At 36.4% G+C, this 17,335-nt stretch overlaps 1 protein-coding gene across 4 annotated transcripts; it reads left to right on the plus strand.

Annotated features, from left to right (window-relative positions):
- Nucleotides 1-662: 662 nt before the first annotated feature.
- Nucleotides 663-16,976, plus strand: LOC140856454 (uncharacterized). Of its 4 annotated transcripts, none has more exons than XM_073253748.1 (8): nucleotides 663-939; nucleotides 1,859-1,996; nucleotides 4,649-4,777; nucleotides 6,835-7,064; nucleotides 7,503-7,585; nucleotides 15,428-15,539; nucleotides 16,404-16,478; nucleotides 16,555-16,976. In XM_073253748.1, the coding sequence occupies exons 2-8, from the start codon at nucleotides 1,876-1,878 to the stop codon at nucleotides 16,723-16,725; spliced, it is 921 nt and encodes a 306-aa protein (XP_073109849.1). In that variant the 5' UTR covers nucleotides 663-939; nucleotides 1,859-1,875; the 3' UTR covers nucleotides 16,726-16,976. The 4 variants fall into 4 exon arrangements, with proteins under 4 accessions (XP_073109849.1, XP_073109852.1, XP_073109850.1 ...); XM_073253751.1 differs by having other exon boundaries at nucleotides 4,652-4,777; XM_073253749.1 differs by lacking the exon at nucleotides 663-939 and adding an exon at nucleotides 1,517-1,702.
- The last annotated feature ends 359 nt before the right edge of the window (nucleotides 16,977-17,335 follow it).

Here is a 17,335-nt window from a genome sequence, read left to right on the forward strand (position 1 = left end):
AGATTTCTAATAAAATAATTGTATAGCATGGATGGGTTATAAGCTAATATATATATATATATATAAAAGTAAAAACTAAGAGAAAGTATGTTAATAAGTTAACTTATCTACGTAAGCATCAACTTATCATCTATGAATGCCATGTGGATCAAAAGAAATCTATAAAATATTATTAAATTAAATAAAAAAATATTATAGTATTAAATGATTGAATTAAAATTCATGTATGTGAATTAAATGGTGTGATAAAGTATGATATTATTATATTTTTATAATTAAAATTTATTCATGTATGCAATTGAAAATATGAATTGATATAAAAAATTTAAATAGATATTATTTTATCATATTAATTTATTAATCTAAAAAATAATTAATTTTATAAAAATTAATGATGCGATCTAGGCTCCGCATATAATATACGGACTCAAAATTAATTATTATAAAAATTGGCTCGATTGGTGGAGGTCGGACGGGAGAATCAAGCCCAACCGAAAGCCGTCGACCCCGTCGGATTCTAATAAAACCGGTCAACCAGCTTCTAAGAAGGATTATTATACCGCCGATCCTGATTGGTAAGCTGATGTGAAACTATGTAGTCTTTTCAATATAATAAAAATTGAAAAAATATATATATATACACACACACACAATACATTAAAAGCAAGTCCGGAGCCCTCCTGGCTCGCTCTGGACTCTCACGAGGGTTTTTTTCACGCACCGGCAGCGATTTGTTTTTTCGTCGAACCCTTCCCGAGCCCTGGGACGCCCACCTCCTCCCCGCCGCCGGTCTGAGCCGTCGCCTTCCTCTTCATCAACATCGGCGTCGGCCTCCCCCTACACCTCTCTGCTTTCCTCGCCGCTAGCTCCCACCGGTCTCCGCCGTGGCCTTCCTCCTCATCGTCACCGGCGTCGGCCTTCCTCTCCGATCTCCCTCAGGTGCTTTTAATTTTTTCACCTTTCCTTTGTTTTCGTTGATTTTTCGTATATTTTGCCTTGGTTTTTTCTCTGTGAGCCTCAGTCTGGTGGGAGGCTCGGAGCGGTCGAATAGGGAAGTTCATCCATTCTCAGAAGTCTCAATCAGGTGGGAGGCATGGAGGGGCGGAATAGGGAAGTTTAGATGATGGCTGGCGGCTTTTTCCTAAATTTTTCGTATGCTCTCAATCAGGTGGGAGGCATGGAGGGGCGGAATAGGGAAGTTTAGAGGATGGCTGGAGGTTTTTTTCTTAATTTTTCGTATGCTCATGCACCAGGCGTTTGTGAGTATACATTTGTGTGAGAAGTATGCGGGAAAAGGTCTTGTCTTTTAATTTTTTAACATTTTCTTTGTTTTTGTTGATTTTCCTATATTTTGTATTGGTTTTTCATGTGGTAGGAGGCTCAGAACGGCCGAATATAAATAAGTTATTTATTTTTTTTTGGAAAAACAAAAGCTGTGAATTTAAGGAGAAAAATATATGGCAATGAGATATTGGAGAAAATTGAGAAAATTAAAATTAAACCCTAATACCTAAACCCCATATCAAGTCCGATTCCCCTTGTCTATTCTACTCTCGGCGGCCCTTCCACTCCGACTTTCCTACCTCCGACTTTCCTACCTTCCACTCCAACTTTCCTCTCTCTCTGCCCGGCGGCTCGTAGTGGAGGCAGCTCATAGTGGAGGCGACGCCGGAGGTCTGCCCATCCCAAAACCCAATAGCGGGTGATCTATAGTCTTTTTCATTTTCTTGTGGGGTAGTTAGGTTAGATGAAGCATTTAATTTCCAATCCTTACTAGAATTTCTAAACATTATGTTGGTGAAAATTCATGATATCTTGTTTTAATATGTTGTTTGTGTCCTTCAATTCTTTGATGCAGATTTTCATAACAATTTCATGACAATGGATGGTGCAACAATTGATCTAGAGGCCAAATCTAGAGAGCACAAAAGTCGCAAAAGTAAAAAAACTACTTTGAAGGTGCAGGATGATTTTCAGAAGATTCAAGATGGAAAAGGTAAAGAAAAGGGCTTGATGAAATCATTCTAAGTTTTTTTTTTTTCCCTTTGCTACTTTTAGAAATGATACATATCTTCTATAAAGCAATTTTTATAGATGCCCTAGTAAAGTCAAGCATGATATTAGACAATGTTTGCTCTCTAGTGGGACACAAGTTTATGGAAGCAAAAACACTCAAGAATTATGAATTTGATCCAGATGCTCCTCCAAGAGCACTGTGTTTCTGGTTGTATGTGGTGAAAATCCATTTTCACTTGTTGAAGGATGCGGTTGACATCTAATGAGTATTACATGCCTTCAATTTAAAAAGGTGAGTCTATTCACCATTAAAAATGGACATAATGTCTTTATTAAGGAAAAGGGCATTGTTCAAGAATTGTTTAGGATAAGCTGTGGTAGGATATGCTTGACATCTTACAATTAGAAATCCTCTATCATACATGATTATTGCATTTGTGTTACTGCAGATTAATATTGATAATAATTGGAAGTTGCAAAAGAGAATCATAAGCAGTGTTCTCAGAACCGTCCCGAATTGGATGGTTCGGGGCATGCTGAACCAGACCGACAGGGAACCGAGACTGTTCCGGTGTGGAAAACGGCACACGTTGGTGCTGGAGAAGAAAGAGAAGGAAATAGAGGGGGAGGGGGAGAGAGAGAGGAGGGGGAGGTGCCGTCGGAGGCCGTCGGTGGCTCGCTGTGGCCACTGAAGGGCCGCGGAAGCCACCGTGGTCTTGTGATGCCTGATAGGGCTCGGTTAAAAGCGAGAAAGAGAGAGAGATAGAGGGGGAGCGTGTACCGGAGGCACGCATAGCCAGTGGAGGGGATGCTGGAGGTTGTCAGGTGGCTGCCGTGGCCACCGGATAGCGGAGACCGTGCTGGCGGAGCTGCGATCGTGGAACGGGGCCGATCGTCCCTGTTCCTTCATCGGATTTTCTAAAAAGCCCGATGAATAGTGAAGTCGGCAATCGATTTGCCAGTTTTATTTTTTAATTTTTTTTTTAAAAAAATTTAAAACAATGAAGCTGGCAATCTGTTTGTCGGCTTCACTAAAATAATTTTTTTAAAAAAAGGCTAAAATAGTGAAGCCGACAATGGGTTAAGTGGTTTGCCGACTTCACATTTTTTCGGATTTTTTTAAAAAAATCTGTGAAACAGGAGTGACGCCTCTGTTTCACGCCCACGACGTCGCCCGCATGGACTGCGCCATCAGGTGGCCATGGCAGCCAGCCAGACGTCGTCTGGCGGCCTCTCCAACCGTTTCTCCTTCGTCATCTTCGGTTTCCCCCCCTCTCTGTATTTCTCTCTCTTTCTCTTTTTTCCTCCTCCATGTGTTGGTTTGCGTCGGTCCGATATAGTATGGTATGGAACCGCACCCGAACCGTACCGCTGACTGGTCGATACGGCCACTGGTACCAGTTTCGGAAACCTTGATCATAAGATTCAAAGTTTTAACTCCGCATGATGGGTTGTTAGCTGCAAATGTTGTTGTTTTATGCTTATTATAGTGGGACAATTGAAAGCAAAGCCTTGCGCATAATCTTAGATAATATATCGTATAATGACTTCATAATTGCTTCTCATGGAAGCTCTCTGCTTGCAAAGAACATTCTTCACTGTAATGGTTCATTTTTTTGCATTTTCATTTTTGTGCACATATTTAGAATGTTGTTGTGCAAGCTGGCTTGAAGCTCATTTATAATGTGGTTCTGGAAATCATGATGGGATTAGCTATGTAAGGAGCTAGTCTATTCGAGAATGTGAGTTTCTTTAGTTTCTGAAAATGTTTTCTAGATGTTAAGAAGAAATTGCATGGTGATATGTGTGCTCTTTGGAATTCCAGCTATAAGGTGCTTGGACATGCTCTTTACTATAAGGCTTTGTAATTGGGGGTGCAGGATAATACAATTTGATTCTTTTTAATTTTCTAATGAATAATGGGGAAAAGTGGCTCCTCTTACAAGTTTCAAAGGTCTTCTTCAAGCAACAAGCCTATTTTTGGGGAGAAAACATACAACATTATATTTGTATTTTAGAGGGGTGGAGAAGATTCATAGTTGTTTGTGGAAAATATGATGGGTCCATCTATCTTCCTGACTAATTTGGTTAATGAATGCAAGTGAATTTGATAAATATTAGTTTGAGTATACTTTGGCATTGTGTGCTGCAATGTTAGATCCATGGTCCAAGTTTTGTGGAATATTGTAAAACTTATGATGTTCATACTGAGGAACATGGTAATAATGTTGTAATAACATTTCTATTGCCAATCTTTGTTTGAAATAGTTTTTGATGTTTTTATGCTAATAACTTTCTTTTGATGTTTTTTGGAAGTAAGTAATCTTGCTAGTTAATTTGGTGGGATATGATTCATATATATATATATATATGTATATGTATGTATGTATGTATGTATGTATAAGAAGAGAAATTCGTAGGTGAATATAGACTATGGTGAAAGTAGCAAGAGTGAATTTGATCCTGATGTAGGATATGACCGCTCACAGGAACATATTGGAGGAGTCCTGTAAATTCATTAAAACCCTGCCTTAAATGGTCAAGACTGCATTAACAATATTGCTATATGAAAAAGGCTGTTATCTATCAAAGTATCTTTTACATGATTTTCATGTTTTCTTTGATGTTGCAGCAGATAGTGAAGGAAAATCCAAGGATCATGAATTGGAAGCAACCACCACTCCAATCAAGAAGAAAAAAGCGAAGAAGCGTGTAGCATCAGATGTATATCCTTCGAGTGAAGGAAATTGTATTCCTGCTGGTAAGTAGCATGCTGTCAAGTAAATCATGCCATCTCTGTTCCTTTATTGTTAGAAAGTCATAACTGAAATTACAAATGAGATTCAAGATCAATTATTTTGGCTTGGTTACCAAGGTTGTCACAGGTGGCTGCTTAGATGCCCAATGCTCTAGAAGCCACTAGGCAAGGCAGCTTCTTGAGCACTTGGCCAATGGCCACATATCGGGCACCTTGTTACTAGGTGGGCTCCTTTTTGGATGCCTATTCCTTATTTTATTTAATACTTCAAGTTTCAATAGTTTCCCTACATATATTATATGAACCAGATCTACTATCTAGTAATTTGGGATGCACTAATGAATACTTGACTATATTTATCAAAGCGATTCAATGTTAATATCACAACCATCCATATTAGGTCTAATCTCATTTTCTAATGATGACTCTGTGTCAAGCTTTTCTCTTAGTTCTTGGCCCTCTCCATTATTTGTGACCAGAAGAGAACTTGGGGCAGCAAACAATTGAAAGGGAGAAACCTGGAAGTTAGGGTTGTTGTTATTATTTTATTGATATTTTGATTAAAGACTTATATTCATATTCATCTTAATAAACTATGAGAATTTTTAACTCCAGGTGCTTGCTTGACCACCTAAGGCATCCTGCCTATGCATTTGTTGGAGCCACCATCTAGGCATTTTAACAACCTTATGTGTTACGCTTGTTAAATATGCATTTGTTGACTTAGCTAACATGTCGTAGGACTAGGTCCAGAATATTGGTTAAAATTAAAATCGACCATTGTACTTCTAGTCAACTAACTCCGCTTTCCTAATATTGATGGCCACTAGTGAATGACTAAGCAACACTTAAAGGCGAATGCAAGCTTCAGGGATAGTTACAAAAATTTATTGAAAAACTGCCTTCGGATGGTCTTAGTTGAACCATCTTTTGGTTTTATGCTCTTGTTTGTTTTCGACCATGATATTTCTGAATCATTTCAGCTATTTGCAACAAAGAGCAAATTTTATCCTTGGTTAAGCGGCCTTTAATATCCTGGAATTTCATTTTTTTTTTGGGGTTTTTTGCATATACACACATATACGTATGCATGCATGCATGCATGCATGTATATAGATATATATATATGTTATGTATGTATGTATGTATATAGATATATATATATACGTGCATATGCATGTATATGTATGTATGTATATAGATATATATATACGTGCATATGCATATATACATACATATATATGCATACATATACATATATATGCATACATATACATATATCTATATATATACATATATGTATGTATATATATACATATATGTATGTATGCATGTATATATATATGCATGTATATACATATATGTATGTATATGTATACATACACACACACACATGTATATACATGTATATATGCATATATATACATGTATATACATGTATGTATATATCCTTGTAATTATCAATTATGACATATTTACCCTCTGAAAGCACTATTTGCATATACGTCCCTCAAATCATGTTGTTTTTATTGCATTGACACCATTCTGTTAAATTTTTTATTTGACAATATTAATGAAAAACCATTTTAAGTGTAAAATGACTTTTTACCCTTTTACATTAATACCCATGAAAAATGTGGACAATGTAGCTTTTTTTGATACAAACGGAATGTAAGTTTTTTCCTCAGGGGTATTAATGTCAAAGGGCAAAAGCCAAATGATACTCAAAATGGTTTAACCAAAAAAATAACTGGAGGGGTATCCATGAAAGAATTGGATGTTTTAAGGGCATATATGCAAATAGTGATTTCTGGAGTGTAATTGGGTAAACATGTAATAAGCCATATTTGCAAGGATATGCATGCAAAAAACCCTTTTTCTCCTAAATCATTCCTCATTTTAATTATATGTTTGTAAATTAAGGTTGAAATGTTTTTCTTTGGTCATCCATGATGTGATATTGAATTGTCGTAGTGTTCATGAAGGAAAATAAATGACAAATTTGTAAATGTTTTTTCCTGATGATTATCTCTATAATTAATTTTTAATGCATTTTCTAGGGGGAATGCAAGAATTTGGTGGTGAAGTTAATTTGGATGAGCCAACTATGGAGGAAAAACTTGCAAGTCTAGACTTGCTTGATGATGAACCAAAGAGCAGTTCCAAGCAAGAACCCTCTCCAACTTTAAAGCCCCCCAGTGCAGATTCAGTGCATATTTTGCTCAAGCAAGCACTACATGCTGAAGATCACGCATTGCTTTTGGACTGTTTGTACACTAGGGATGAAAGGGTTTGTCTTGTTTTGCTTTAATAATGTTACTCTGAAAGTGAGAATGGACTAAAAATTGCTGCCGATTCCTGCTAAATGACCATCCTGTAGATTTATAAGCTTGTAGAACTGCTTGATAACTAGGGAAGTTATGCATATCAATTTATAATCCTATCCTAATATCTAGAGTTTGACAACATTTTCAGTTTGGTGAGTATCTCATATAAACTATGATGCTGCAATAAATGTGACTCAGAAACAGAAGGATTGGTCTCTGAGTTGATTCTGAAATTTTAGAACATTGCATAGGCATAAATGTCTTCTTCAGTATCTCAAACTCAGAAACCTTGAAACCAACTCAATATCTTGCTAAGATACTGAAGCTTTTGCTGCTTCGTTAATTTATTTCAACTGCGATCTGTCTTTAGGTTTCTTGATTATTATAATGCCTACTTGCAGGTCATTGAAAAGTCGATCTCACTTCTAAATCCAGCAGAAGTTCTCAAACTTTTAGCATCTCTTAAATCTGTGCTCCCATCAAGGTAACATATTGGTATTATAAATGAGGCTAATACTGCTTAGTATTGAACTGAGACAAATTATGTTTACTTCATGTATGGGTGGCTGAGATTGTTTGTTGTAGTAAGGTTAAATGACCTAAGTTGGGCATAACATAAAGTCTATTCACCACTCCCTTTCCCCTCAAATACAGCATGTTCAGTTGCAAGCATACACATGTTTCATGTTTCACTGCAGCTGCACAACGGAAAACTGAAAGGTATTAAATGTTGTAGCAAAGAAACTAGATTTATAGAAAGAAGTTTACTCGATAGTGCCATTTAGAAATTTGCAATGTTTAAAAAACAGCTGCGGTATCCATGTGGTCAAGGGATACTGCATATATGGTATGTGGGCTGCATATGCAGTTAGTACATTTTAACTTTATAAAAATAAATAAGATACATTAAGTACCATACAAACAGCAATCACGATAGTAAAGTTTATTTTTGGATAATAATATTAGAATGACAACTAAAAACTAGTGCTCAATACGTAGTACTTAATATGAATAGAAATAATTACAACATGATTGAAATCATCCTTGTTCCTATCAGTTTGGACATGCTTTATCCGTAAGGCCTGCATAAGAGCGTGCCAAATGATTGGCCTCATAATGCTAAATGGGCCACGTATACAGCTATAAAATGCTAATCGATGCATGGCCACATAGTGTTAATGAACTGGCTTTTCGACATATAATGCAATATGACTGCATATGGTAACTGCATATAGGCAATGTGGTACAACCAAGGGACCGTATCCATATATGTGGCCTTATGCACCGTGTTTAAAATGCTAGAGATTTGGCATTTAGATTGAAGTAGTTCATCACTGTTGGCACTAAGTAGGAGTGACAGCCTTCTCTTCTCAAGATTCACCTTTTGTTTAGTGCCACTTCTCTTCTTTTTCTGTCTTTTTCTTTTCTTAGATTCTCTATTCTTATTCAGTGGGTTCAAAACACTGCATGTTAGTGATTATCCTTTCATTTTAATTTTTATTTCTATTCAGGTCTTCTTGAATGGTCTAGGATATGCAGCAGTTTACTGCATCTTGTGGTTCTTCAAATTAAATTTGACACAGAGAGCTCAGAAAATTTTGCAGCCATACAACAATAGCCTTAGAAACTTTTTGTCTTTTTTCCTTCATAATACTAATTTCTGAATTATCACTTTCTCATTTCTTGGCTTCCACATAAAAGTTTGGTTTCGGGCCATGGTTCCTTACTCCTGACTCCTTTATAAAAGGCAGGTATCACATAAAGTACCACTTGGTGTCTGTCTCCATCTCCTTTTGTACCTTTAGTAGGATGTCTTTAATGCTAAGTTTGAAAGGTATGCATAAGCCTTCATTTCCAGGTTCCACATCCTTGTTTTACTGTTCGTTTTGTGGATTGGTAAAACAGACAGCTTAAAGTAAGTTATCTGCAATGGAGTCCATCCCTGAACTAGATGAAGATTTCTTTACAATGCCTCTTCAAACATTTAATTACCTATATATTTTAGTAGTATACAGATCCCATATCTTTTGATATGTGAAGTATCTATTCCTAACAATTGTTTTTGGCATTCTGTTTCAACCTTCCTGTGTTTCTGTGACCATTTGCATGGTACTCCACATTTCAAATTTCTAGTTCTTCTCAAACCTGTGGGGTACCATATGTAAAGCAAGGTGTAATGTACACAGGCAAGTTTACACACACGCGCGCGCGCACGCACACACACATATATATATATACATATATGTACATATATATATACATATATACATATATATATATATATATATATATATATATACATATACATATACATATACATATGCATACACATATACATATATATACATATATGCACACATGTATATATATATACATATGCATACACATATACATATATAGACACATATACATATACATATATATACACATATACATATATATATACATATGCATACACATATACATATATATACATATATGCACACATGTATATATATATACATATGCATACACATATACATATATAGACATATATATACATATATGCACACATATATCCATATACATATGCATACACATATACATATATATACATATATGCACACATATACATATATATACATATATGCATACATATCTGTGTGTGTGCACGCATGTGTGTGCGTGCTTGCATGCGTGTGTGCACGCATGGGCATGGGTGTGTGCGCGTGTGTGGGTGTGTGCGTGCATCTGCGCATATGTGCATGTGTGTGTGTGTGTGAACTTGTTTAGATGAAGTGGCAGTTAAGTCTCCTTTATAAGCTCTAATGACATCCAATTCCTTCTTGTTTGTTGTCAAACAAAGCTCCTTTGATATTCAGCTGATAAAAAGGTTCACTGGGAGGCTCCATTGATATTCAGCTTATAAAAAGGTTCGCTGGGAGGCTCCCAAACATATTCCAGGATATTTAAGCTTCTCTTTCACATCCTGTGTACTTTGGAAATCTGCTAACAAAAGAAAAGCTCTTTTCACCACCGAAATAGGATCCTTGTTAAGTTGGTTGAATATAATATCATTTCTGTGTTGCCAATTTGACCAAGCAATCATCACAAACATGTTCAGACCTGAAAATCAAATTCATCTTTCATCTATTGAGCCCAATCCCACATATCTGTTGCCTTGCAGACATCAGAGCACAACCCAAAAGGAGAAACTAGCCAGCCTTGTTGAGCAGAATTTCAATTTCTTAGTATATGCGAACCTGAGTCTTCTTGTCCACATGCTTGACACATAATATTATCCGTCAACTATTCTTTTTACCAAATATATTTCTGTTGGCAATATATATTGAAGAACTTGCCACCAAAATAATTGGATCTTTGCTAGAATTTTGAGCTTCCACATTTGTGCCTATGAGAGATTTGGAGGCAAAAGTAATAGTGCAATTTAAATGTGAAGTCCCCTAACTTGAATCATAATATTTTCCTTTTCCAAAATAAATTTATAGGCATTGTTTACTCTGGAGGCTCCATCAGCAGCTGCTTTCCAAATCAATCTATCTTGAGGAAATTATCACTTGATGGCAACCCTAAAATAGTCATAAATATAAAAGTCAGGATCGGTTTGATAACCATGTCATGGTTCTATGCTCTATCAAGTCAAGAACACTTTGATAACCATGTCATGGTTCTATGTTCTATCATTTTTTTTTTTTAAATCAATTGATGGACACTTGCTTCTGGCTCCAAAACTCTTTGAGATGAAATGACTTTGACGGTGCTTTTTGTAGGTAACCATCTGTCCTTCCATATTTTAACACATTCAACATCTCTTACCTGGCATCTACAGCCTTCCTCTATAATAAATGTTGTCACCCAAATACTCTCTGTGTATGATGGATTTGCTCTTTGCTCTCTCAAAAATGATGTGAAGGAAAGTATTTGGATTGAAGGACTTTAAAAATTGAGGCCTCACTTTTGAAAGTCATCAAGCTTGCTTACCTAACATTGCTTTGTTGAAAGCTTGCAATTATCGAAAGCTGACTCCTTCATCTTTTGGTTGGCACAATTTATTCCATCCCGCCCGGTGGATCTTTATTTCATTTTTTTTTTGTCCCCACCAAAATTTTCCCATCAAAGAGTTAACTTCAGCACAAAATTGTTTTGGTGAGAAAAACAGCTCATAAGTATGGACAGCTTGTGCTATTGGTTTGATCAAACTTCTCTTCCTGCATGTGATAAGAATTTCTCTTTCCATTCCTGCAGTCTTTTCTCCACCTGTTCTCTGACGTTGTTAACTAAAATTTTCCTTGATCTTCCCACAAAACCCAAATACTTTCATGATTCTGCCACTTGAACGTCCAATAGTCAAGTCGATTCTTCCTTTAATTCTCTTGGACATTTCTTACTGAAGGTGATGTTTAATTTATTCAAATTCATAACTTGTCCTGAAGCCTTCTCATAAGTATTTAATAGTGCTGTATAGATATAAGTTTGTCATCTGCAAGGAATAAATGAGAAATCTTTGGCACTGCCCTACCTGCTGAGACATGATGAATTTCTTCTTTGTTTTCAGCATCATGAGTAAGTGATGAGAGTCCTTCTGCATGAATTAGAAAGAAATTTGGGCCGGGGGGGGGAGAGGGGGGTAGAGAGAGAGAGATCCAACCTCTTGAGGGAGTGAAATAACCTTCGTGTGGACCATTGATAAGCCAGAGTAACTAACGGATGAGATGCATTTTATAATGTGAGGGGCCCATTTTTCAGCAAATCCAGTTTATTGCCATTTGTTCAAGAAAAATTTGTTTGATCCTATCATAAGCTTTACTCATGTCAAGTTTCAAAGTTAGACAAATTTTCCGACCTTGGCATTTGCTTTTTAGAGAATCAATGACTTCAAAGCCACAAGAATATTGTCAGTGATTAACCAAACAAGGGATAAAAGCTCTTTGGTTTTCAAAAACAATTCGAGATAAAACTTTCTTTCAGACTATTTGCAAGTGCTTCGGCAAAAATTTCATTAAAAAATTACATAAATTAATAGGACAGAATTGGGTCATCAACCTTGTTTACCATAGGAATAAGAGCTATATGTGTGAAGTTAATTTTATCTAAAAAGAACTATCATTGTCAAAAAACTCCAGGGCTGTTTGTTATATCATGACCAACAGACTTCCAATATTTTTGATTAAAAAGGCCAGGCATCCCATTAGGTCCTAGAGCTTTTAAATGATGGATTTGGAAAGTAGCTTGGCATACCTTGTCTGATGTCAAGGGCAGCCATAGAGCTCTATTCATGTCATCAGATATATGGTTTTCAACTTTCTCAAAACTTTTTCTAAATCATAAGCCTACAGATGCACGAAAGTGATATTTATTTTGAAATAGTTCCCAGCCACCTCTTCTATTTCTTTTTTCTTTGTGTGCCAAATAACATGGATATCCTTTAACCCAACAATCTTATTCTTTCTGTCTCTGTGATGCTTTATCATGAAAACATGCCGTGTTTGGGTCTCTGTATACTAAAACTATGTGATCTACCTCTACCCTTTCTAAGAAGAACAAGCAGTGTTTTGATTTCCCTTCTTCAATTATAATGATCTAGACTGCTGCTTCCTCATCATTTCCTCCCTAGTCAAGATTTGATCTATCTTTGATGCATTTCCATTTCCTTTTTCTTAGATTCCACAGTGACTGTTTGGGACCAGTCACCTTCAATTTCTCATTCAAAACGTGCAGCTGTATATTAACATTATCAAAGTTATTTTTGTTCCACTGTTTTTAACTTCTCTTGCATATTTCTTATCTTTTGAGAAACTTTCCCCATTCTGCTTCCCGTCAGATTCATGTTCCATGTATTATCTGTAATATCCCCACATTCGTTAGACCCAGTCCGTGTTGATGGGTATATGTTGCTCCATTCTAAAGTTTGTAATGCTCGATCTAATCTTTTTGTATATTATGATCACCAATTTGCTTATTACTCCATGTAAACTTATAGCCTTCAAAACCTAAATCATGCAAATAACTCTCTCTTACTGCTCTAAATCTTTGCATATGTATTTTCTGATTTCTCTACTGTCCCTTGTTTTATTTTGCCTTCATTAAAATCCCCTGTATATAGCCAATGCAAGTTCATTTTCAAGCTAGAAATTTCAGGAAATCCTAACACTCATTTTTCTTGATTGCTCTGGGTTCCCATAAAAACCTGTCAGCCACCAATTTTTGCTTCTTATGGAACCAACAGTTACATCAATGTGATGTTTGGAATAATTCTGCAAAAGTATTTCACTGTCCTTTCATATCAGACAATCCACCTGATGGGTCCATTGCTTAGCACAATGAAAGCATTCTGGAAATCATATTTTGCTTTTATTTTCCGATTGCTTTCTTTACCCATCTTCATTTCCCTGAGAAAACACCACTGCAGGAATGTCCCTCTTAATTAAAGCTTTGAGGGCTGAAACTGGCAGTTCCAATGTAACACTTCCATGGTTCCTGGCGACTGGTGAAACCAGTTATTACCGATCTTTCATTACTAACTTCGTCCTGTTCCTCTGCTACTGGATGCTTGCATTTTTTTTCTCACTTCAGTCTTCAACATGTTTATCAAAAGTTCTTTTGCTTCCAATTATTCTATCGATGAGACTTTACTTTTCATGTCCATCTTTCAGAGCATGTGCTCATATTTTCTGTGTTCTTCTGTGAGAATTGCTTGCTTTTGTATTCTTTGAAGACTTTTCCTTCTCATCATCTATTGTTATTGCAGGCTGATATTCTTGTCAAGCTGATTTTGGTTTATACCTAGTTCCATTTCAGTAATATTGGAAACCAGGCTATGTCTTGGCCCATGACAAGTCTGAACTTTTAAAAAGGCTTATGGTTGATATCTGCCACAAGCATCTCCCTTCTCTTTCTGGAAAACTCCTTTTCCTGATAGTACTTTGATAACTTCCCATTGTTGTGGTAGTGTGAAAACTCTGTTAAATTTCCACCAATTGATTAGACTTAATCAGATTGGATATTTTAGTTTGTGATGTATCATCATCTTTCTCATTCCCCTTGATTATTCCCTATTCCCCATGGCTAGCCCCTTCATGACGCTTGAGCTTCTGCTGCATATTTGTCACATTATTTTGCTCATTTTTTTCCTTCAGGGTACTTCTCTTTGATGAACATCCTCGTACTTCGATATGGATTTGCTTGGAGTGAGGTTATATATTGAAGTTTAGGATTTTTCCCTACTTCAATCAACTTCAATGTTCTCATATGGTCTGGCTTTATGATCTAAAAGACCACTGAAATAACAGAAATTTGGTAACTTCTCATGCTTTAGATGTGGCCAGATTTGTTTCCCATTTAAATCCTCCGTAGTAATTCTTCTTGGTAATGTTTTGGTTGTGTCTGTTCTTTCTCAAACTCATATTTATTGTCCCCAGCATACTTCATTACTATCTGCATTCATAGATCTAGTTTTCTCCAACTTGTTACTTATCTTCCACCCCATTACTTTATTCATACAATTGAGTGGTAGATTATGAACTTGAAGTCAAAATGATGACCAGGAATTTTATTTCAGATGGCTGGTTATTAGCTTCAAAATTCTTTCATAGAACTAATGGCCTTTCAAAACTTGAAAGTTCACCTACAACCACTTTCTCTCGATCATCTTGACTTTTGAGATTGTAAAAGGAGGAAGTTCTCTCCCAACTCTTTGACAGCCATGCCTTTCAATGGTTTCCAGACCATTTTAGGCAGTCTTCATTGCTTCTGCATTGAAAGGTCAGCAGGTTTCCAGACCACTTGCCTTTCTAGTCAAATTCTTCTCCACTTGAAGACCTTTTTTTCTTCATCTGTAAGAACCAGTTTCTTCCAGAGTTCTATCCTCTCTCCTATTCTTGGGTATCAAATATCTGATCAACAGGCTTCTATAAGGAATTTGAAAACCTCGAGAAGGTGCAAACTTGCATGCAGACAGGATGAGAAACTCCCATGGAGCCCTCGAGTCATGAGAGAGAAATGTCTTATGTGATGCAAGTTTTTATTCAAGTGAATCTCTCTTTTGGAAATCTGAAATAGCTTTGATAAAAAATGTAGGCCCATTCTATTAAATTTTGCTTGTATGAGTGGATCAAGTTGTTCCGTTCTTTTAAATTTTGCTTGTATGAGTGGATTAAATTGTTCTGTTATGTTAATAGAAGAGCGATAGATGCTTTTAGCTTTAAACTGTATTTAGTTTTTATGTTCTTCTAACTTAAATTGCTATATGATTTTATATGCTTGTTTCCAATTTTTTATGAAGCACTCAACTTGCAATTTGTTTTCTATATTCCATCTCCTGTCACAGAGGTGCAGTATTGGTTTGTGCACTTCCATGGCTAAGTAGTTTGCTCAGTCAACATGCAAGCAGTATAGCATCTCAACAATCATCGCTACTCATTCTGAATTCTTTATACCAGGTATCATTCATCTCTCAATTGACCTGTTTTATGAAGAGCTTCATTTTTATGATGTCTTAAACAAATGAAAATTTTGCCTTGGTCTGTAATGTCTCAATAAAAGAATGTCAGGCATAAATGCAGTGTGCATATATATATATATATATTGGATCTATAGAGATTAGTGTGCCAATGCTCTAAACTTCCTAGTTATAATGTACCTTTTTTGCAAGTAATGTGCCTTTGCTTCCCCAGTATGATATGAAAAATGTGCATCTAACGTCTTGTAAAGTGATAATATTTATGGGAATTCTGTAGAAATCTTCCAGTTCATTGAAAAATGCACTTGTATTCCAGCTTCCTTAGCTTTCAGTTTTTTCTTTGCGATACCACTTCCCAGTCAATGTGGTGCCAAAAACAATTCTTTCCCCAATAACCATCCGGAGTCCCAGACTGCCAATTACTCCATCCATCTCAATCATTAATAAGATGTCATGTAAGATGGTCTTGTTTAGCCCTGTCTTATTAGAAGCCCTGATATGAGCTTCGATCAGCATGCCAGATAAATGTCTGCCAACCAAGTAGCAAATGGCAAATGATGCTCTGTTAAGACCAATACAAGTATTATGAGGATTGAGTATGGTGTGTATGCACTAGCACCCATCAGCAGCATCTTCTTTTCTTCTTTCTTCTTAAACGTGTAATAGTATGACACAAGGCCCTGCCCCAGCCAAAATAATGGTGCACCCTGTTTCTTTTGCATTTACACTCAAAAGGATTGCAACTACCATGCACCACTAGTTGATTCTTTCTGGCCGAGCTATTGGATATACTGTGTGATTTAATATGTACTAGATTGCATGTCACTATTTGTACTTTTGGCAGCTTATAGACTCAAGGATTTCAACATTTCGCTCGGCCGTGCAGCTTTCTACTTGTCTGGATTACCTGTTTGCTGGGGTGAGTTCTGCTTCTTGTTGTGCTAATAAGATTATTTAATGGACTTCTGAGAACTAAGCTATGCTCTTCTTTGCAGTTCCCTGGTGATGAGGCTGAGAAAGAGATTCCACCAGTTGTTTATGAGGACAAAGACAGCGAGGAGGAAGAATCTGAAAATGAAATGGAAATTGATGAAGAGAGTGGTGCACTTGCACATGTCATCGATGCTTCTCGTGACTCCGATGGAAGTGAGGTCATGAGCGGTTAATGGATGGATCCTAAGGCCCTAGTGTGGGAAATTTTGTGGTTTCTGTGATTTACGCTCCTTGTTATGGTAGGCAAAAATCCAGATCAGCCCCGATATTGGTGGATTTTGATTTCCAGCATTTTGGTGCATTCGGAAAGTGCTTAATGCTGTTCAGAGGCTGTTGTATTCCACCAAAATTTGTTGAAACGTTTGAGTTTTAAATTAATCCAGGAAAAATATCATCATAATATATATTGTTATATTATGCTCGAGTTATGTCCACCATAATCTGTTGTCATGTGGTCGATAGGTTGGTGCATTTAGATGACTCTTTTTTTTTTTTTTTTTCTTTTTTGAATTTTGACGTCTATATTTGCACCCATGCCCCAGAATTGGTAGCCCAGTTTGGAGCAGCCCAATTATTCCACTAATCTCAATGTAACCTCCTGATCCTGAAAGCTAACCAGCCAACCATTCCTTCCATGTATTGGTAGATTTTGCTGTTCAATTGCCGTATGCAACTTTTAACAGTTCCGAAGCCGATGGCTTCATGGATTTACTATAAGCTAATAGCTTCGTGGATACTCGATATATGTTTATTTTTAAATTTGGTTAAATTAGCTAATGTTTA

Source organism: Elaeis guineensis, chromosome 3 (assembly GCF_000442705.2).
Source record: "Elaeis guineensis isolate ETL-2024a chromosome 3, EG11, whole genome shotgun sequence".
Classification (NCBI taxonomy): domain Eukaryota; kingdom Viridiplantae; phylum Streptophyta; class Magnoliopsida; order Arecales; family Arecaceae; genus Elaeis; species Elaeis guineensis.

Excerpts from the sequence above, each read along its gene's own strand:
- LOC140856454 (XM_073253748.1), top strand. The coding sequence starts at position 1,876 with ATGACAATGGATGGTGCAACAATTGATCTAGAGGCCAAATCTAGAGAG. Across the intron at positions 7,586-15,427 it reads AAATCTGTGCTCCCATCAAG|AGGTGCAGTATTGGTTTGTG; the intron begins GTAACATATTGG and ends CTCCTGTCACAG. Across the intron at positions 16,479-16,554 it reads TGGATTACCTGTTTGCTGGG|TTCCCTGGTGATGAGGCTGA; the intron begins GTGAGTTCTGCT and ends TCTTCTTTGCAG.